The following is a 23,050-nucleotide window of genomic DNA, read 5'->3' as shown; positions in this document are numbered from 1 at the left end:
TAAATTAGATTTACAGAATTAAATAAGGTCTTAAAAGAAACTTGAATTACTCTACTGGTAAAACAGGAATATATTAGATAGTATTATTAGATCATAAAAGCAAGTTACATTATACCACAGAGGGCAAAGACCACAATAGGCAGCATTGCCTTTATCAGAGAAGCAAATGAGTTCTTAGGTCTGGGATTATACAGGGTTAGAATTCTATCTTATATGCCTCATATTCTTAAAAAAAAGAACTAAACAATATTTTTAAAGCCAGAATTGGGGAAAATACTGGCTAATCTATTTAAGTATATATATAGATATGCATATATATATACTGTTATAGGAAATACTAAAGACTAACTAGAAACAAACACTGTTCATTGGATATATCTTACACTACTTACATTGCTACATTTGTGTGATATAACTTGTGTATTATTTTATTTTTCTACATAGTGTTCTTACAATAACAGTTCTGTGGATGTGTGAATGTGCACGCCATTAAGGAAATCTTGTGTCTACACTCACAGTTAGTAAAATGCATGCCATGCATTTTATTAATAATAATAATAGTAATCTGAATATGGAAATTAGTGGGGGTGAAGTGCGCTTCAGAACTAAGCACTTACCAATAGATTCTGGAGATTTAAATACGGAGAGAAGAAAGACAGCATAAAAATATTATTATATTCCTTATAATTTGGTACAAATTTTTCAGAGTTAAAGCTTTATTACTAAATCATCTATGTTACAGGTGAATAATTAATTCTTTATTTACAATAACAGAATGTTAATCTACACAATTCTGCTGACAACAAGCAAAAGAGGCAGTTAACAAGACGCTTTAACATCACAGGACAGGTCAAAAGCTGAGAATTCTGGGAAGACAGGCAGTTAAACAACTTAGAATTATATTATCAATATTACTACCCATGCCAAAGTAAACAGCTTACTGTATACATCCCTGTGAAATTACCTAGGGACAGGCTCTAAAAATTAACAGATTTAGAATTATCTCTACTTTTAGTCTAAAGAGAGCAAATGAATAAACTTGGGGTGGGGATGGGAGATGGAGAAAGGGCAACAGGTAGCAAGAGAGAGAGAGAGGAAGAGAGAGAGAGAAGCAAAAGCTGGAGTCTACACCAACCAAAAGCAGACTTCTGTAGATCCAGTCACTGGAGGGTTTAAAAATCTTTAGTGTGGGCGCACACTACTGTGGCAAATGTGTACAAAATACTCACTCATAATAATATTATAATAAGATTAATAAAAATCCCCTCCTTTCATTGGTACTTTGTAAAGGACTTTATAAAAAATACATCTGGATACTTATGAGATAACATTTCTGTGTTTTATGTATTAGTGAAAAGAAAGTAGATGTGCCCAAACTTACTAAACTTTGGTAGTTAGATGAGTTAAAATGTAGAGAAGACAGAGAAACACACTTTAATAAAACAGAATCATTTTAGTGTTTAATATGAACATTTTTGATTTTTAATGGATATAACCATTGGAACTCCTTGCAAGTTTTGAATGAAGTCCAATGTTGAAATAAATTTGTTTCAAAAGAAAACAGAAATAAGAAAGAAACAGGAGAAAATGAATCCATCAAATACTGCAGAAGAGCAGTAAACTAAACAAAAATTATCAAAAATACAGTCACAGCAGTGAGCAATGTGGATTAAACAGAAGCTGCAAAACACGGAGAAGAGAAGAAAGACTCTGAAACAGGTTATGACATCACAGACGCGGACAACACATTAAATAACAGAGAAAGAGAAGAGGGAGAAAAATTAATACCTAAAAAATAAAAATAAATAAAATGAAAATAAAAATAGAGAGAAAACGAAAAAGAAAAACTAAAATTCTCTAGGAGGTCATGGAAACAGTAACAAGACCCTACCTGATCGTAACTGCTTAATACGCCCGTTGTTGTTGCTTGTGTCGACCGGTAAGAAATCTTTGAACCACGTGATTTCTGGATCTGGATTCCCACTGGCTGCACAAAGCATGGTGGCGGTGCGTGTACGCTCAACCACCTTCAGCTGTGGGCCCATATCAATAGTAGGGAAGCCCCGGGGAATTTGATCCTCTGCAAGACAAAAGGTGATACAAACATGTCATGAAGGCAGATACCCAAGATTCAAGAGGTACTGACTGGTAACCTTTCCCATTGTGAGAGTTGGACTGCGAAGAAAGCTGAATGCTGAAGAATTGATGCTTTTGAACTGTGGTGTTGGAGAAGACTCTTGAGAGTCCCTTGGACTGCAAGGACATCTAACCAGTCCATTCTAAAGGAGATCAGTCCTAGGTGTTCTTTGGAAGGACTGATGCTAAAGCTGAAACTCCAGTACTTTGGCCACCTCATGTGAAGAGTTGACTCCCTGGAAAAGACTCTGATGCTGGGAGGGATTGGGGGCAGGAGGAGAAGGGGACGACAGAGGATGAGATGGCTGGATGGCATCACCGACTCGATGGATGTGAATTTGAGTGAACTCCGGGAGATGGTGATGGACAGGGAGGCCTGCTGTGCTGCAATTCATGGGGTCTTAAAGAGTTGGACACGACTGTGCGACTGAACTGAATTGAACTGAACTGAAAAACTAACATAATCCAAGTAGCTTTGCACTTGCACTGTTAGGCTAGTGTATGGTACACTGTTGTTTCTGGCCAGAGGAGTGTAGTCCAGGAAGAGGCCGAAAACCTAACAAATAGCTCAAACATGTGATTAAAAACCATGACCAAGAGATGAATCAAGTTCTCTGGCAGCATGGAAGCAGTCATTATACAACGTGTGTCTGAGGAGGTCAGTGAGCACCAAAAGAAAGCTATGAAATGAGCCATTAGGAAAATCACAATCAGTGTCAGTTCAGTTGCTCAGTCATGCCTGACTCTGTGAGACCCCACGGACTGCAGCATGCCAGGTGTCCCTGTCCATCACCAACTCCCAGAGTTCACTCAAACTCATGTCCATTGAGTCGGGGATGGCATGCAACCATCTCATGCACTGTTGAGTTTTAGGTCAACTTTTTCACTCTCCTCTTTCACTTTCACCAAGATGCTTTTGAGTTCCTCTTCACCTTCTGCCATAAGGGTGGTGTCATCTGCATATCTGAGGTTATTGATATTTCTCCTGGCAATCTTGATTCCAGCTTGTGCTTCTTCCAGCCCAGCGTTTCTCATGATGTACTTTGCACAGAAGTTAAATACCAGGGTGACAATATACAACCTTGATGTACTCCTTTCCCTATTTGGAACCAGTCTGTTATTCCATGTCCAATTCTAGCTGTTGCTTCCTGACCTGCATACAGATTTCTCAAGAGGCAGGTCAAAAGAGTTCCAGGAAAACATCTTTTTCTGCTTTATTGACTATGTCAAAGCCTTTGACTGTGTGGATCACAACAAACTGTGGAAAATTCTTAAAGGAAAGTCAAGTTGTCCAGAAAGAAAGGCACACCAGAAGTACAACTATTCAGAAGGAAACTTTTTCTTGAGGGGAAATCACTGATGTAGCACAGATAGTTTTAGGAGGGCAGGGACAACAAGCAGGTTAGCTGGACTAACCTACTCCTATTTTAGTCTATTATGGTTTTCTTTTAACTTTCAAGTGAAACTCTGTGTGTGTGTGTGTGTGTGTGTGTATACATATATATATATATATATATATATATATTTTTTTTTTTTAACCCAAGTACAGGTTTATTTAACTTATATGTAGAGTATACCATGAGAAACGCTGGGCTAGAAGAAGCACAAGCTGGAATCAAGATTGCTGGGAGAAATCTCAATAATTTCAGATATACAGATTATACCACTGTTATGCCAGAAAGTGAAAAGGAACTAAAAAGCCTCTTGATGAAAGCGAAAGAGGAGAGTGAAAAGGTTGGCTTAAAGCTCAGTATTCAGAAAATGAAGATCATGGTATCTTGTCCCATCACTTCATGGGAAATAGATGGGGAAACAGTGAAAACAGCATCAGACTTTATTTTGGCGGGCTCCAAAATCACTGCAGATGGTGACTGCAGCCATGAAATTAAAAGACGCTTACTCCTTGGAAGAAAAGTTACGACCAACCTAGATAGCATATTCAAAAGCAGAGACGTTACTTTGCCAACAAAGGTCCATCTAGTCAAGGCTATGGTTTTTCCAGTGGTCATGTATGGATGTGAGAGTTGGACTGTGAAGAAAGCTGAGCGCCAAAGAATTGATGCTTTTGAACTGTGGTGTTGGAGAAGACTCTTGAGAGAGCCTTAGACTGCAAGGAGATCCAACCAGTCCATTCTAAAGGAGATCAGCCCTGGGTGTTCTTTGGCAGGAATGATGCTAAAACTGAAACTCCAGTACTTTGGCCACCTCATGTGAAGAGTTGACTCATCGGAAAAGACTCTGATGCTGGGAGGGATTGGGGGCAGGAGGAGAAGGGGACGACAGAGGATGAGATGGCTGGATGGCATCACCGACTCGATGGATGTGAGTTTGAGTGAACTCTGGGAGTTGGAGATGATGAACAGGGAGGCCTGGCATGCTGTGATTCATGGGGACACAAAGAGTGGGACACGACTGAGCGACTGAACTGAACAGGTTCAACCTGAATTAATCCCTCTGTAGAGAGTTTTAATTTGTCAGAAAAGTATCTGAAAGTTTCCCTTACAAAAGAAGAAAAGAACAAAAGCAACTCAAGAGTTCAACAAGGAAACATCCATTCCTTGGGGTGAGAGAATACCTTCCTCCATTCCAAAGGCCTGAAGCACTTTCAGTCATTAAAAAGTTGAAATGGGTCAATTTTGAATCTTCAACTCATCTAAAGTTCATTTCTCCCTTGCATGCATGCTCAGTCACTAAGTCGTGCCAACTCTTTGTGACCCCATGGATTGTAGCCCGTTAGGCTCCTCTGTTCATGGGATTTTCCAGGCAGAGATACTGGACTGGGTTGCTATTTCCCTATCCCTATTCAAAATTTCTCCATATCTTAGATCTTGAGAAACTAAAGTCCTCTTAAGTCCCTCAAGAATGACCCACATTGATATCCTATATGACCAGTTCTTCCAGTCAGTGTTAGAAAGGTATATTCTGTTGAGGCACTGAAGGCATTTTAGTTATATGGGCAATAATATTTGCATTAGAATCTGGCTGTTTGAAGACTATTATGAAACATTTTGACTTTCAATTGGGCCCTGGAGTTGATGTAATCATCACTTCCTCATGACCTTTGATGAACTGTCATCACCCACCAATTGCAAATGACTCAAGAGCACAACCAGTGGGACAAACAGAAACAATCAGACACGATACCTATCTTCCACTTGGATGTCCCCTACGATTTCTGGAATAATCTTCAGTGTCTTGCTAAACATCCACAATTTCAAAGGAAAAGGTTACATTTTGATGACTCCACTGCCTTGCTGATCAAATCTATGTGTTCTCTACTGTCTCAACATCTAAAGGGTAAATCAAATCTGCTAAATCTGGCTAGTGAAGTCTTTTAAAATCACAGCCCATTTTTCTCAGCCTCTCATGGATAACCTTCCTCAAAGGAAACATTTCTCCTGCCCACACTGAAATTCTCACCATTCCTTATATAAATCATATCCAATGAGTACTCCATCTGTGTCTTGAGAAAGCCACACAATCAAAACCATCTTCATTATAAAGCTTTTCAAAACTCACTCAGACAGACTTAATCTTTTCCTCCTCAGATTAACTGTAGTAGTAAGTACCTAGATGCATTGTCTTGTATTTTTTAAATACTGTTTAGTTTAAATATATGTATATTTGCTTAGTCGTGTCTGACTCTTTGTGACACCATGGACTATAGTCCACCATGCTCCTCTGACCATGGAATTCCCCAGGCAAGAATACTGGTGTGGGTAGCCATTCCCTTCTCCAGGGGATATTCCCGACCCAGGGATCGAACCAGGGTCTCCAGCATTGCAGGCAGATTCTTTACTATCTGAGCCACCAGGGAATCCAATTTATCTCCTCAGGTTATCCTTCTACAACACAAATTTTCTCCATGCCTCACTTGTATCCAAATCCCTTCCCATAAAGCTAGTCTGAATTGACAGAGTTTGAGAAATCTGTGATGCCCAAGCCTAACTATGAATATATCACAGTGATTATAAAGGTTTCTACCACACATAGTACAAAACTACTTATGGTAGAGAGTTCATCAGAGGAATAGTTCAGAAAGAGGGAAGGAGATTTTGATCGTGAATAGTAGAAGAATCTCAAAATACTACTCAAGAATAAAGCTCCCAAGAAATGGATAGTATCCTGAACATTAAACCTGGGTGACTATAAGAGAAAATCAGGGGTTAACGGGGAAAAGTAGATTCTAGCTGTCCTACAGCATGATCTATGAAAAGTCCAAAAAAAGTTGCTGAAGCAATTGGGTTTGACACACAGATTCACAAGAGAATATTTTCCTGTCCCACGGCCAGAAACTAAAAAAGAGTTAACTTCGATGAGCTATTATACATTTTACTTAAGTTGAAAGGCATGGCTCTTTTGAGGAAGCAGCAATACCTTCTGTTTATTTGAATGCTCGTGCGCTGTCAGCCAGACCCACATCTACAATGGACAAGTGCCAGAAAGAGTGGTTAAGAGTGGAATTTCAAGATGATTTTTCAAGGCTCCAAGGAAAGTTTAAAACTACAAATCAGGTAAAGAGTATTTTGAAAATTAGGATATGATACTTTTAATGCCATTTCCTTCTCCAGGGAACTTTCTGACCCAGGGATCAAACCCAGGTCTCCCACATTGTAGACAGACGCTTTACCATCTGTGCCACCAGGGAAGTCCTTTTAATACTCTATTCCACTTGAATTTCATCAGGCTTTTTCTTTTTTAATGGCTTTAAAGTTTTATTCAGTGTATTTGTAAATCTAAAGCTTAGTTTTAATGTTATTAGGGAGAATAAAGAAAATAAAGAAAAATGCTCAAAAGCCACTGCACCACACACATTACATTATTAAACATCTCACTTGGCAGCCATTGGTCTGGAATGCTTCAAAGTATAGAATAATTTACCTTGCTGCTGCTGCTAAGTCGTTTCAGTTGTGTCCGACTCTGTGCGACCCCACAGACGGCAGCCCACCAGGCTCCCCCGTCCCTGGGATTCTCCAGGCAGGAACACTGGAGTGGGTTGCCATTTCCTTCTCCAATACATGAAAGTGATAAATGAAAGTGAAGTCGCTCAGTCATGTCCGACTCTTAGCGACCCCATGGACTGCAGCCCACCAGGCTCCTCCAACCATGGGATTTTCCAGGCGAGAGTTTAACTTAAGTGCCCCTAAGTCAACTACATGCCTAACTACTTACAGATGAGTTTCTAAAAAAGCTCTTAGAATTTGTTATTGTCAATTTCCATATTTAAAGCAACTGACTTCTGTTAATAAAACAATTACCTTGGGATTCCTAAGCTGTTCCTGTCTTTCCCAGGGCACTGAGTTCCTCCATTGGCATCTAACTACGAGTTACAACAGCATGCATGAACACTGCTCTACCAGTCATTACTGTTCTTCAACAAGTTTGTCTCTCTATAAAACCACGCCAATATTCTATATACCCATCAGTGGCAAGTGGCAAAGACTTGAGATTGTTGAGCCACTTACTAAAGGCTCTTACCAAAGAAATTTAGAATTGATAACAATTTATAAGAAATGAAGACCTCACCTTGGGGACCACTGATAAAACCGACTTGTGCCCTATGGAAAGCAGTCTAAAATGTCTGCATGACCTTTCTTTTCCATCTTGGCTCATAAAGAACACTCCAAAGCTCCCTTTCCATAGACACAGTGCACAACAAAGATAATGATTCTTGCATCCTAATCACATGGAGAATGTAAAGAGAGCACCTTTCTTATTGTTAATAAGGGTAATTAAATTCTATCCATCCCCCTTTTGCACAGAACTCCTTTGAATGCACATTCTTCATTAAATTTTCATGAGAAACATCACAATGTAACAGATTTACAGAGCCAGAGCTGTTACACATTGACAGCTGTGGCTTGTTTCCAATCTGACTGTCAGGTATTTGGCAATAAAACTCAGTATTCAACATAAAATGAACAGTAGAAATGATGAAATTTCTAATTGGTATGCTTATCTCAGTGGGCGTAGTTTAGAAGATGTTAATCGGTTTTTTTTTTTTTTTTCATCTCTACATTTATTAGTGATTTATATAAAACTGCCTTGGCCATTTGATTACATCAATTTGACAGATCATCAAATGTACAGTACCAGAAACTTGAGAAAAGAAAAACCCAATATCCTTTATTGTTAAGCACATGAACTTTCACAGGAAAATACAGAATCAAAAATTAACAAATTGTCATTATGTTAGTAGCTTTAAACTTTTACGTGAGTTGAAAAGAAAAACATTTTGTCCTATTCATTAAAGTGCTCATTAAGATTTAAAATGCCTTACTTATCACTGTTCCATATTAATATTCAATCATGTAGAATTAGCTACTAATTCATCAACAATTTAAATCAGACTTGACCTTCACGAAGCCATTCCGTCTGTCATTTTGAGAGGCCATTAAAGGGCAGATTACTACATACTTGTGCTTAGTGAATCGTAGAAGTCATACATATTTTGTTTGGAATGGCAGCTATAATAGACCTGGAGATATAGCACATTCTTTGAATCTGTTTGGGGTCTTAATGAAACATGCTGATATGAAACTTTCAGTTCCATTAAGGAAAGAGAAACATGAACATCAGCAATTTTCAGAGTTAACTTCCCACTGCTGTGGAACTTTTGTTAAAAACCCTTGCCCTCCCCAGAACTTGAAAGGAATATGAGAGGAAAAGAGTCTGACTATTTTTTTTTTTTTTTGGTACGGAATTATGCTTCAGATATCTGTGAATGATCAAGTAATAGCTTTTACATAATTTGCTCAAACTGCTTTCATTGTTCATCCATAAACAATTTTAATGATGCTTTGCTTTTGTGCCAATTCTGCAAACACTCAATCTCTCTTATTTGATAGGAAACACAAAACTGAATTGCCTGCTAAGACCACAGCCTCCTTCCAAGGTAGCCAGAAGCAGTTCTTCCTGCCTAATTTTACTAGGACTCAGTGAATTCAATCAGACAGGTGCTTTGACTCTGGTCCCAAATTATTTAAAGAAGTTTTCAGTAAAGGGCTGTTTACCATGATGCCATGTTTCTAATTTATGAATTTATAGCAAACACGTTTATGAAGGAAAAAACATGCCATTTATATCAGCAGTACACTCTTTGAAAAGACATATTAAAAGATGTGCCAAATACACTTGATTATCTAGGTGTATATACAGAGGAAACAGTTCATAGCAGCCTCTCTTTAAATGCTTTCAAAACTCACAGAGGGCATGGCTATATGTTATTTCCTTTTTCACCATTACAGTATTCATAAACACTTGGAATTAGACATGCTTAGGAAAGTTGGACAACCATGTCTGCATTTATTCATGTGGTATCTCTGAATTTCCACTGGATTTATTTAACAGCATCTTTTTCTTTAAAAAAAAAAAAACACCTTTTTTATAAAGTAATTTTATTTATTTATTGGTTACTACATGATCTGTGAGATCTTAATTCCCCAACCAGAGACAAACACAACCCACCACCACACACACCCTGGCACCCACCCCAGCATTGAAAGCGTGGTGTTTTAACCATTGGACCATCAGGAAAATCTCAGTGGCACCTATTTAAACAGTTAATCGTTATTTAATTGTTCTGGGGATAAATTGGTCTTCTCAATTTAAATATAATCTAGGAGGCAAACTATATTTTGCAGTGTTCATTGCTTAGTTGCTAGGTCATGTCAAAATCTGCAATCCCATGGACTGTATGTAGCCCACTAGGCCGCCCTGTCTATGGGATTTCCCAAAAAGAATACTTGAGTGGATTGCCATTTCCTTCTTTAGGCAATCTTCCTGACCCAGGGATCACACCTGTATGTCCTGCAGGTGGAGTCTTTATCACTGCGCCTATAGTGTCTTCAGTTCAGTTCAGTTCAGTTGTTCAGCTGTGTCTGACTCTTTGCAACTCCATGAATCGAAGCACACCAGGCCTCCCTGTCCATCACCATCTCCCAGAGTTCACTCAAACTCATGTCCATCTAGTCGGTGACGCCATCCAGCCATCTCATCCTCTGTCCTCCCCTTCTCCTCCTGCCCCCAATCCCTCCCAGCATCAGAGTCTTTTTCAATGAGTCAACTCTTCACATGAGGTGGCCAAAGTACTGGAGTCACCTTTAGCATCATTCCTTCCAAAAAACACCCAGGGCTGATCTCCTTCACAATGGACTGGTTGGATCTCCTTGCAGTCCAAGGGACTCTCAAGAGTCTTCTCCAACACCACAGTTCAAAAGCATCAATTCTTTGGTGCTCAGCTTTCTTCACAGTCCAACTCTCACATCCATACATGACCACTGGCAAAAACACAGCCTTGACTAAACGGACCTTTGTTGGTAAAGTAATGTCTCTGCTTTTGAATATGCTATCTGGGTTGGTCATAACTTTTCTTCCAAGGAGTAAGTGTCTTTTAATTTCATGGCTGCAATCACCATCTGCAGTGATTTTGGAGCCCAAAAAGATAAAGTCTGACACTGTTTCTACTGTTTCCCCATCTATTTCCCATGAAGTGATACGACCAGATGCTATGATCTTCATTTTCTGAATGGTGAGCTTTAAGCCAATTTTTTCACTCTCCACTTTCACTTTCATCGAGAGGCTTTTTAGTTCCTCTTCACTTTCTGCCATAAGGGTGGTGTCATCTGCATATCTGAGGTTATTGATATTTCTCCTGGCAATCTTGATTCCAGCTTATGCTTCTTCCAGCCCAGCATTTCTCATGATGTACTGTGCATTTAAGTTAAATAAGCAGGGTGACAATATATAGCCTTGACATATTCCTTTTCCTATTTGGAGCCAGTCTGTTGATGTATGTCCAGTTCTAACTGTTACTTCCTGACCTGCACACAGGTTCCTCAAGAGGCAGGTCAGGTGGTCTGATATGCCCATCTCTTTCAGAATTTTCCACAGTTGATCGTGATACACACAGTCAAAGGTTTGGCATAGTCAATAAAGCAGAAATAGATGTTTTTCTGGAACTCTCTTGCTTTTTCGGTGATCCAGAGGATGTTGGCAATTTGATCTCTGGTTCCTCTGCCTTTTCTAAAACCACCTTGACCATCAGGAAGTTCACAGTTCATGTATTGCTGAAGCCTAGCTTGGAGAATTTTGAGCATTACTTTACTAGCGTGTGAGATGAGTGCAATCATGTGGTAGTTTGAGCATTCTTTGGCATTGCCTTTCTTTGGGATTGGAATGAAAACTGACCTTTTCCAGTCCTGTGGCCACTGCTGAGTTTTCCAAATTTGCTGACATATTGAGTGCAGCACTTTCACAGCATCATCTTTCAGGATCTGAAATAGCTCAGCTGGAATTTCATCACCTAGCTTTGTCCATTGATGCTTTCTAAGGCCCACTTGACTTCACATTCTAGGATGTCTGATTCTAGGTGAGTGATCACACCATCGTGATTATCTTGGTTGTGAAGATCTTTTTTGTAGAGTTCTCCTGTGTATTCTTGCCACCTCTTCTTAATATCTTCTGCTTCTGTTAGGTCCATACCCTGTCTGTCCCTTATCGAGCCCATCTTTGCATGAAATGTTCCCTTGGTATCTCTAATTTTCTTGAAGAGATCTCTAGTCTTTCCCATTCTTTTGTTTTCCTCTATTTCTTTGCATTGATCGCCGAGGAAGGCTTTCTTCTCTCTTCTTGTTATTCTTTGGAACTCTGAATTAGAGTTATAAAGACTGCTTATATCTTAAGTAGTACTAAACTTACAAATTCACAAAATAGTTATTAATTCACATTTTTATAGTCATAGGTTTTATTTAATTAGCTAACAACTTTCATTTGAGAGGTTCAATTTATTCCTTTAATTTAGTGCAGTTGTTGCACTGGGAAACACATGGTCAGATCCTGCTTTCTTAAGTTACAGGAAAGCGAAAGGGAAAGTGATAGTCACTCAGTCATGTCTGATTCTTTGTGACTCCATGGACTATAGCCCACTGGGCTGTACTGCGCATGGAATTCTCCATGGCAGAATACTGGAGTGGGTAGCCATTCCCTTCAGGGGATCTTCCTGACCCAGGGATTGAAACCAGATCACCTGCATTGTAGGGTGGACTCTTTACCATCTGAGCCATCAGGAAAGCCTCATTTTACAGGAAACCTTCCTTCTTATGTTGGTTGTAAGTACCTACAAGTCAAAACGGCAACCACATAACAAAAACCTTAAGTGTGAACACAATGAAACTCAAAAGAACACAATAGAATATGTATCTCTACTGTGCTATCCTATATTTAGAATAATAGGATTCTTGATATTCAAACAAACATTAACATTCAAGTGAATCAGTCAGCTGCATGTGAGGCAGATGCTGGGTCTTCTTTCACTTTCAGGATCAAACTTTTCACAGTGGCTGGATATTTTGAAGCTTTAAAGGCATTCATCTTATAATGTTACAGAAGCACAACTATCTTTTTGAAGGAGGAAAGAGTTGCATAAGGTAAGTTTTTCTTAACCTAAGTCAAGTAGTAGATGGATAGTATGAAGAATATTTTCTTAAATAAAGTGTTATACCCTTTATATATGGTGAAATTCATAGCCACCTGTTAGAGAAACAGTACTATCTAAGATAGAAAAAATCCACTTGAAAAATGTAAATATATATTAATCTTAAGATAGACAAATAAGAAAGTATCTTCAGATTTATGAAAGTTGCATTAGGCTGAAAGAAAATGACCTTCTGAACTACTAGTTTCAAAAATCTACTGGACAGCCAATAGATTGTCATTCATTCTACAGATATTTATTGAAAGCCTTCTCTGTGCAAAGACTGGGTCAGGCACCGGGTATGAAGTAATCCAGAGAATCTCTATATTGCTGTGATTTAATTTTATCTGTAGGATAATTAGATTCTTTGGGAGTAAAAATAGTACCCAACTCATAGACTGGAGATTGAATGAGATAATACATTAAATATTCCTAGTACTGCCTGGCACTAGTGCCTGACATCTAGTAAAATACCAGCTTATATGTACTTACTCTATCCCAAGCTCCCACAAAAGATTTAAATAGAACAGAAGCAAGTGACTGTAAGGCTTGCTGTAACAAGAGCTGCAGCAATAAACTAAATGGAAAAAATTTTCTACAAGAATCATAAAGAAACAGGGATTATATAGACATACAGGTGAATTTAGAGGGTGGTGTCTGTGCCAAGTAACTTCTTAAAAGCTAGTAAAAAGCCTTCATTTCTCACTCTGAACAAGATTTTAGGCTTTTTGATTAACCAACAGAACAAATAAAACAAATTATATTGTCACTGAATCTGTTCCCCAAAACAAATTTAAAAAATAACACTAAATGTTTGGGACAGCAAAGCTTTGTTGTTAATACTTGGAAGCACCGATACCACTGGAGACTTATTAGGATTGCTTGAACTATGCAAGGGTGATACAATAATTACCATTTTTCATAGACACAAAGCAAAGACTCAGCAAAATTGTTACTTGGTCTTGGTTATACACACAGTAAAAAATATTTTTTTCATTTCTTTTAATTCTAAGATTCGGTGTATTTTTACGTCATCATGCATCATGTTTTTTCTATGGCAATTACTGTTCTTTGAATAAATATTCATCATGAACAGTGCCATAACTTAGTTCAGTTCAGTCGCTCAGTGGTGTCCGACTCTTTGCAACCCCATGAATTGCAGCACACCAGGCCTCCCTGTCCATCACCATCTCCCAGACTTCACTCAAACTCATTTCCATCGAGTTGGTGATGCCATCCAGCCATCTCATCCTCTGTCATCCCCTTCTCCTCCTGCCCTCAATCCCTCCCAGCATCAGAGTCTTTTTCAATGAGTCAACTCTTCGCATGAGGTGGTCAAAGTATTGGAGTTTCACCTTTAGCATCATTCCTGACAAAGAACACCCAGGGCTGATCTCCTTTAGAATGGGCTGGTTGGATCTCCTTGCAGTCTAAGGGACTTTCAAGAGTCTTCTCCGACACCACAGTTCAAAAGCATCAATTCTTTGGCACTCAGCTTTCTTCACAGTCCAACTCTCACATCCATATATGACCACAGGAAAAACCATAGCCTTGACTAGACGGACCTTTGTTGGCAAAATAATGTCTCTGCTTTTGAATATGCTATCTAGGTTGGTCATAACGTTCCTTCCAAGGAGTAAGCGTCTTTTAATTTCATGGCTGCAATCACCATCTGCAGTGATTTTGGAGCCCAAAAAGATAAAGTCTGACACTGTTTCCACTGTTTCCCTATCTATTTCCCATGAAGTGATAGGACTAGATGCCATGATCTTCGTTTTCTGAATGTTGAACTTTAAGCCAACTTTTTCACTCTCCTCTTTCACTTTCATCAAGAGGCTTTTGAGTTCCTCTTCACTTTCTGCCATAAGGGTGGTGTCATCTGCATATCTGAGGTTATTGATATTTCTCCCAGCAATCTTGATTCCAGCTTGTGCTTCTTCCAGCCCAGCATTTCTCATGAAATGAGAAACACATTTTGGAAAACACAACAAAAATAATTCCAAATACTTGGTCATCTTTTATTTTTTTTTTTAAACAGAAAGTACTAATGACTAAAGTTTCATGAGATGTAATAATATTTTCATATAAAAAGGATTCATCGTGTAATATATATCAATTGACTTCTCATTTTTTTAGCACTGGTTCCAGGTAGCAACAGAATTCTGTTATTGTATTAGCCAATAAAATATAGATGAGAAATGGAAGATTATGAAAAGGACGATAAATGTCAAACAATTTCCCTACCAAGCTCAGATTCAGCACTGTGCCTATGTCTTTAATCCTTCTATAATTTCTATTTCAGTTATCTATAAACGGTTATAAATGGCAGGAACTCCATTTGAGCAGACACCCAAAGACAGTACACAAACCAGAGAAGGAGCCAGATTCACACTCAGCAGATCAACCCTATGACCTAACACCACACAGCGGTCTCCTCTGTATTATGGGACAAGGAACGTCTACCGAAATGGCTTTGGCTGGGAGAAGAGACAGATCCTGTCTCAGAGGCTGGAAGGCTGAAGGGTTAAGCACATACTTGGAGTATGTGCTACTTTGTTGAACAGCAAATGAGTTTTTAAATCAAAATCTTTCAGAATAAACCACACTATCAGGCTACAAATAAGAATGACTCCCCCCCCCCCCCCCCGCCAGAATACAGTTCCTGAAGATGGGGGAAAACACTTATTACTCTTTTCTTAAAGAAAACAGTGTAAAGGCTTCTTATTCACCATTTCAGATGGGAGCAGGATATAATTTATACTGTTTTGACATCATGACCATTTTATTCAAAATCAATCTTCCTGCAAGTGAACTGAGTAAGAGACTGAAAACAGAAAAGTAAAAGGGAAAAGAAAGAAAAGTTAAATCAATGCTTCCTAGCAAAGTTAGTTAGGTTTCTGGGCCACTATCAAAATGATATGCATACGAATGAAACTGAAAAAATATATATAAATAAAATGGTGTCTAATTTTAGTAAAAGGCTACTCTAAGTCAGAAAGAAATTATTGAAAGCAGGAACAAACTGCCAGTCAGTAAATGATATTTCAAAAGGAATAATAAATATAAATATAAGGTCTAGTCTTCCAAAGTAATTTTGAACAAGATACAATGAAGACCCTCTTTGAAAATTACTATGTACAGAGGGGTATGCTTGTGTTAATACAGCTATGAATCAATCAGAAAAGCTTTTATTTCTTAGTGGATTTAGGTATCTCTTTATGACCAACCTAGATAGCATATTGAAAAGCAGAGACATTACTTTGCAAACTAAGGTTTGTCTAGTCAAGGCTATGGTTTTTCCTGTGGTCATGTATGGATGCGACAGTTGGACTGTGAAGAAGGCTGAGCGCTGAAGAATTGATGCTTTTGAACTGTGGTGTTGGAGAAGACTCTTGAGAGTCCCTTGGACTGCAAGGAGATCCAACCAGTCCATTCTGAAGGAGATCAGCCCCGGGATTTCTTTGGAAGGAATGATGCTGAAGCTGAAACTCCAGTACTTTGGCCACCTCATGCGAAGAGTTGACTCATTGGAAAAGATTTTGATGCTGGGAGGGATTGGGGGCAAGAGGAGAAGGGGACAACAGAGGATGAGATGACTTTATGGCATCACTGACTCGATGGATGTGAGTCTGAGTGAACTCCCGGAGTTGGTGATGGACAGGGAGGTCTGGCGTGCTGCAATTCATGGGGTCGCGAAGAGTCGGACATGACTGAGCGACTTATCTGATCTGATCTGATCTGATAAGGATAGTTACTGTGAAAAAGGGTCTCCAAAGATTCCTCAGAAAATTATGCCATGCAAGAATAGGAAATTGGACACTGATAAGCTGATAAGAGTCTTCTTGCTGCTGCTGCTGCTGCTAAGTCACTTTAGTCGTGTCCGACTCTGTGCGACCCCATAGATGGCAGCCCACCAGGCTCCGCCTTCCCTGAGATTCTCCAGGCAAGAACACTAGAGTGGGTTGCCATTTCCTTCTCCAAGTTATGAAAGTGAAAAGTGAAAGGGAAGTTGTTCAGTCCTGTCCAACTCTTCGCGACCCCACGGACTGCAGACTACCAGGCTCCTCCGTCCATGGGATTTTCCAGGCAAGAGTACTGGAGTGGGGTGCCATCACCTTCTCCAAGGAGTCTCCTTAGCAGCTACTAAATATTCAATGTACTAACAAGCAACACACAGGCATTCCAGAGCAAAGCTTCATTTTCTGAAATAATCTTCACATGTAAAGGAAAGTGTAAGGAATTCTTGGCACAAAGTAAGCAAAGTTATTTAAAAGCAATGTATGCAATTATCCTATAAATTGCAAAGTAATGTCTACTGTCCATGTAGCAGAATACAAACTCAGATTAAATTACACTTTGTGAATGTGATAGCTGCAATTCCACATGGCCTTATGTTAATCCCTACTGTTATTAGTGTCTGGTCTTAGCAAATGATAATACTCTTTGTGATCCAAAATGAATTGAGGGTTGGGAGAGAGGGAAAGGTCTTCCTATTTAGCAACTCTATTAATACTTGGATATTTAAGTAAATATTTAGAAATCAGGGTTATGTATTTATTCCTGGCAATGGAAATCTTACTAAAAATCCAGTAACACCCACTTTCACAAACCTCACTGCTTTCTATTATTAATAATTTATTTTTACTAACAAGTTGTTGTCATGATATTCATCCTCTACTTTGTGCAAATTGTTCTCTATTTTGAACATTAAATTAACCACTTCATATAAATTTATATTAAAATCACACCAAGAACTTTTTTAAAGGGAAAAAAAGCAAAACTGCATAATAGAGCTAAGGTTCAAGAACTGAATTCCTGTTTGTTGTTTTTGCTTTTAGAAATAGACAAAGGAATAGTAAATATGGAAAGAGAATTCAGTTTGGCTCCTGTCTCCATTCTTTGTTGGCTTTGTAAAAGTTAGGAATTCTAATGAGTTCAAATCAAATAAAGCCAAGGAAAACATCCATCTTGGCTGCCTCACTGTATTGCGGTGAATGCAAATAACAATAAAAAAAATGTTTATGCAATCAAATTTTCCATAAATAAGAAAAGTAGAATGAACTGTGTGGTTTTGGATTCAAATCAGAGGTATCAGTGTGAACTCATGGTTTGCATCCTAATGCAGAAATAAATATTGTTGTGAGTGTGCACATACACACATACATGCACTCCTTATATAAGCTTACCAAACACATTTTCCCTACCTGTGTGAGAAAGTTTTACATAAAAGATGAATTTTTTGATGAGTTTCCTTCCAAGTAAAACATCACCAACTTAAAAACCAGAGTTGTTTCAAAAATCCAAGAGCAGTTTCCTAAGCCAGGGTTTTGCAGTATTTCAGAAATCTACTTTTGCCCTTCTCTCCACCTCTTCACAGTTCGCCCCTTGAACCTACAACACGGTAAAGACAAATGTTCGTCCTCCTTCTGTCTTTAATCATGGATGGGAGTGGGGCAAGAGGAGTAAGCACAAAAGTAACATGATTCAGATATGTATAAATAAATTTTCTGAAGACACTATTTCATCATTTAACTCTAGTCAGTAGTATTTCTCACAGTATTAAAGGCAATCTGTGGCTAGTATTTATTGGAATGGAGAAGACAGATTCTGCAAACAGAGGTAATGACAGTTTTATTTGTAGGGTATTGTGGAAAAAATAATATATATATGGTATTTCACTATAAATAATGAAAACTACAAGGGCACATGAAGAAATCTTTAAAACAGGATGTGTGATTCAAGAATGTGTTATTTATCTACGGAGGAACTCTCCCCCTAAATATAAAACATTTTCTATGTCAAAAGTGAGCCTGAATTTAACACCAACGAATTACCAAAAGGAACTACTTATATCTTTGTCAGTCTTAAGTCTTTGGAAAAACAAGCTGTCAATATGGGAAAACAGCCTAAGAGAGAGAGAGAGATATATATATATATATAAACTTTTCTTTTTTTCAATTTTTGAGCTTTTCTCTCTCTTGATAAAAAATTATCATATAAAGTAACATTACATTTACATGCAAACATAGGATACCTAATTATGCAATAGTTTTGAAATAACAAAAATACAATAGTACTCAGTGGAAGGTCAGACATCTGGAAAATAACCACATAGAAGAAAAACTACCCAAAATGGCCAAAACCATCATCAAAATTTTACATGAAAAAAATCTCATAGTCTTTGTTCCTAGAAGAGGTATCAGGCTTCCACATACAAAATTCTAAATCTTGATTTTCCTTAATACAGAGTTAAACTCATTAAAGTTAGAAAAAGGGCTGCAGGCAAAACTGATGACATATATAAAAACTATGGTCTTTTCCGGAAAAGAAGTAGAAGGTAAAGAAAAGTTTTCCAGCTTGGCTGAAGTGAGTGGGCACTCAAGTGCTTGCAGATGTTTACTGGGTAGATATGCTGTTTAACATCAAATTTTCATGAACACCATTTTAACTGCAGTGTGAAAAATGCACTGTGGCATGGAAAAAGAGAGAAAGAAAGAAAACAAGAAAAAAAAAAAAAAGGATGTGAGAGCAAACACCCTCTTCTAACAACACAAGAGATGACCTTATGCATGGACAAAACCAGAATGATTATATACTTTGTAGCCCAAGATGGAGACGCTCTAGATTGTCAGCAAAAACAAGATTGGGAGCTGACTGTACCTCAAATCATGAGCTCCTTATTGCAAAATTCAGATTAAATTGAAGAAAGTAGGGAAGCCCACTAGGCATTCAGGTATGACCTAAATCAAATCCCTTATTATAGAGTGGAGGTGACAATTAGATTTAAGGGATCAGATCTGATAGTCAGATAGCCTGAAGAACTATGGACTGAGGATTAAAACATTGTACAGGAGGCGATAACCAAAACCTTCCCCAAGAAAAGGAAATGCAAAAAGGTTGTGTGAGGAGGCCTTACAAATAGCTGTGAAAAGAAGAGAAGTGAAAAGCAAAGGAGAAAAGGAAAGAGACACCCATTTGAATGCAGAGTTCCTAAGAATAGCAAGGAGAGGTAAGAAAGCCTTCCTCAGCAAACAATCCAAAGAAATAGAGGAAAACAACAGAATGGGAAAGACTAGAGATCTCTTCAAGAAAATCAGAGATACCAAGGGAACATTTCATGTAAAGATGGGCTCAATCAAGGACAGACATGGTAGGGATCAAACAAAAGCAGAAGATATTAAGCAGAGGTTGCAAGAATACACAGAAGAACTGTACAGAAAAGATCTTCAAGACCCAGATAATCACGATGGTGTGATCACTGACCTAGAGCCAGACATCCTGGAATGTGAAGTCAAGTGGGGCTTAGAAAGCATCACTATGAACAAAGCTAGTGGAGGTGATGGAATTCCAGTTGAGCTATTTCAAATCCTAAAAGATGATGCTGTGAAAGTGCTGCACTCAGTCTGTCAGCAAATTTGGAAAACTCAGGAGTGGCCACAGGACTGGAAAAGGTTCGTTTTCATTCCAATCCCAAAGAAAGGCAATGCCAAAGAATGCTCAAACTACCGCACAATTGCACTCATCTCACACACTACTAAAGTAATGCTTAAAATTCTCCAAGTCAGGCTTCAGCAATATGTGAATGGTGAACTTCCAGATGTTCAAGCCGGTTTTAGAAAAGGCAGAGGAACCAGAGATCAAATTGCCACCATCTGCTGGATTATCGAAAAAGCAGACAGTTCCAGACAGTTCCAGTTCCAGTTCTGCTTTATTGACTATGCCAAAGCCTTTGACTGTGTGGATCACAATAAACTGTGGAAAATTCTGAAAGAGATGGAAATACCAGACCACCTGACCTGCCTCTTGAGAAACCAGTATTCAGGTCAAGACACAACAGTTAGAACTGGACATGGAACAACAGACTGGTTCCAAATAGGAAAGGGAGTACATCAAGGCTGTATATTGTCACCCTGCTTATTTAACTTATATGCAGAGTACATCATGAGAAATGCCGGGCTGGAGGAAGCACAAGCTGGAATCCAGATTGCTGGGAGAAAGAAATATCAATAACCTCAGATATGCAGATGACACCACCCTTATGGCACAAAGTGAAGAGGAACTAAAAAGCCTCTTGATGAAAGTGAAAGTGGAGAGTGAAAAAGTTGGCTTAAAGCTCAACATTCAGAAAACTAAGATCATGGCATCCAGTCCCATCACTTCATGGCAAATAGATGGGGAAACAGTGGCTGATTTTATTTTTCTGGGCTTCAAAATCACTGCAGATGGTGACTGCAGCCATGAAACTAAAAGTTGCTTACTCCTTGGAAGGAAAGTAATGTCCAACCTAGATAGCATATTCAAAAGCAGAGACATTACTTTGCCAACAAAGGTCCATCTAGTCAAGGCTATGGTTTTTCCAGTGGTCTCGTATGGATGTGAGAGTTGGACTATAAAGAAAGCTAAGCACAGAAGAATTGATGTTTTTAAACTGTGGTGTTGGAGAAGATTCTTGAGAGTCCCTTGGACTTCAAGGAGATCCAACCAGTCCATCCTAAAGGAGATAGGTACTGGGTATTCATTGGAAGGACTGATGTTGAAGCTTATTATTTGGCCATCAAAAACTCCAATATTTGGCTATCTGATGTGAAGAGCTGACTCTCTGGAAAAGACCCTGATGCTGGGAAAGATTGAGCGCAGGACGAGAAGGGATGAGATGGTTGGATGGCATCACCGTCTCAATGGATGTGGGTTTGGGTGGACTCTGGGATTTGGTGATGGACAGGGAGGCCTGGCATGCTGTGGTTCATGGAGTCGCAAAGAGTCAGACACGACTCAGTGACTGAACTGAACTGAACTGAGGAGGCCTTACAAATACCTGAGAAAAGAAGGGAAGCTAAAGTCAAAAGGAGGAAAGGTAAAATATACCCATCTGAATGCAGAGTTCCAAAGAATAGCAAAGAGAGATAAGAAAGTCTTCTTAAGTGAACATTGCAAAGGTATAGAAGAAAACAATAGAATGGGAAAGACCAGAGATCTCTTCAAAAAAATTAGAGATAGCAAGAGAATATTTCATGCAAATTTGGGCACAATAAAGGACAGAGATGGTAAGGACTTAATAGAAGCAGAAGACATTAAGAAGAGGTGGCAAGAATACACAGAACTGTACAAAAAAGGTCTTAATGACTGGGATAAACACAATGGTGTGATCACTCACCTAGAACCAGACGTCCTGGAGTGTGAACTTAAGTGGGTCTTAGGAAGCATTACTACCAGCAAAGCTAGTGGAGGTGATGGAATTCCAGCTGAGCTATTTCAAAGCCTAAAAGATGATGTTGATGAATTGCTGCACTCAATATGCCAGCAAATTTGGAAAACTCAGCAGTGACTTCAGGACTGGAAAAGGTCAGCTTTCATTCCAATCCCAGTGAAGGGCAATGGCAAAGAATGTTCAAACTACCGCACAACTGTAGTCACTGCACATGTTAGCAAGATTATGCTCAAAATCCTTCAAGTCTGACTTCAACAGTACTTGAACCGAGAACTTACAGATGTAAAAACTGGATTTAGAAAAGGTAGAGAAACCAGAGATCAAAATGCCAACATCTGCTGGATCACAGAAAAAGCAAGAGAACATCAGAAAAACATCTATTTGGCTTTCATTTCCTACGCTAAATCCTTTGACTGTGTGGCTCACAAACTGGAAAATTCTGAAAGAGATGGGAATACCAGACCACCGTACCTGCCTCCTAAGAAACCTGTATGCAGATCAAGAAGCAACAGTTAGAATCAGACATGTAACAGTGGACTGTTTCAAAATTGGCAAAGAGTACATCAAGACTGTACATTGTCACCTTGTTTATTTAACTTCTATGCAGAGTACATTATGTGAAATACTGGGCTGGATGCATCACAAGCTAGAATCAAGATTGCCAGGAGAAATATCAATAGCCTCAGATCTGCAGATGATACCACCTTAATGACAGAAAGCAAAGAATAAGTAAAGAACCTCTTGATGAAGGTGAACAAAGAGAGTGAAAAAGCTGGCTTAAAACTCAACATTCAAAAACTAAGATCATGGCATCTGGTTTGGCATGTCCCATTACTTCATGGCAAATACCTGGGGAAAAAGTGGAAACAGTGACAGATTTTACTTTCTGGACTCCAATATCTATGGTGCATGATGACTGCAGCATGAAATTAAAAGATGCTGCTTGCTCCCTGGAAGGAAAGTTATAATAAACCTATACAGAGTATTCAAAAGCAGAGATATCACTTTGTCAACAAAGGTCCATCTAGTCAAAGCCATGGTTTTTCCATTAGTCATGTATGGACTTGAGAGTTGGACCGTAAAGAAGGCTGAGCACTAAAGAACTGATACTTTCAAACTGTGGTGCTGGAAAAGACCCTTGAGAGTTCCTTGGACTGCAAGGAGATCAAACCAGTCAATCCTAAAGGTAATCAACCCTGAATATTCACTGGAAGGACAGATGGTAAAATATA

At 38.8% G+C, this 23,050-nt stretch overlaps 1 protein-coding gene across 8 annotated transcripts in view; it reads right to left on the bottom strand.

Moving 5' to 3' along the window:
* Positions 1-23,050, bottom strand: part of PTPRD (protein tyrosine phosphatase receptor type D) — a 2,533,682-nt gene that overhangs the window by 223,911 nt on the left and 2,286,721 nt on the right. For all 8 annotated transcript variants that reach the window (XM_086415146.1, XM_086415152.1, XM_086415147.1 and 5 more), the window contains one exon: positions 1,892-2,080. In XM_086415146.1, coding sequence (XP_086271272.1) covers positions 1,892-2,080 — 189 coding nt within the window. The remainder of the gene's footprint in view (positions 1-1,891; positions 2,081-23,050) is intronic.

The sequence above is a fragment of the Bos grunniens genome, chromosome 8 (genome assembly GCF_055505025.1).
Source record: "Bos grunniens cultivar Pamir isolate PY7600 chromosome 8, Bosgru_T2T1.0, whole genome shotgun sequence".
In the NCBI taxonomy this organism is placed as follows: domain Eukaryota; kingdom Metazoa; phylum Chordata; class Mammalia; order Artiodactyla; family Bovidae; genus Bos; species Bos grunniens.
Note: the sequence above shows the minus strand (reverse complement) of the source record. Positions and strands in the feature narration are given on the sequence as shown.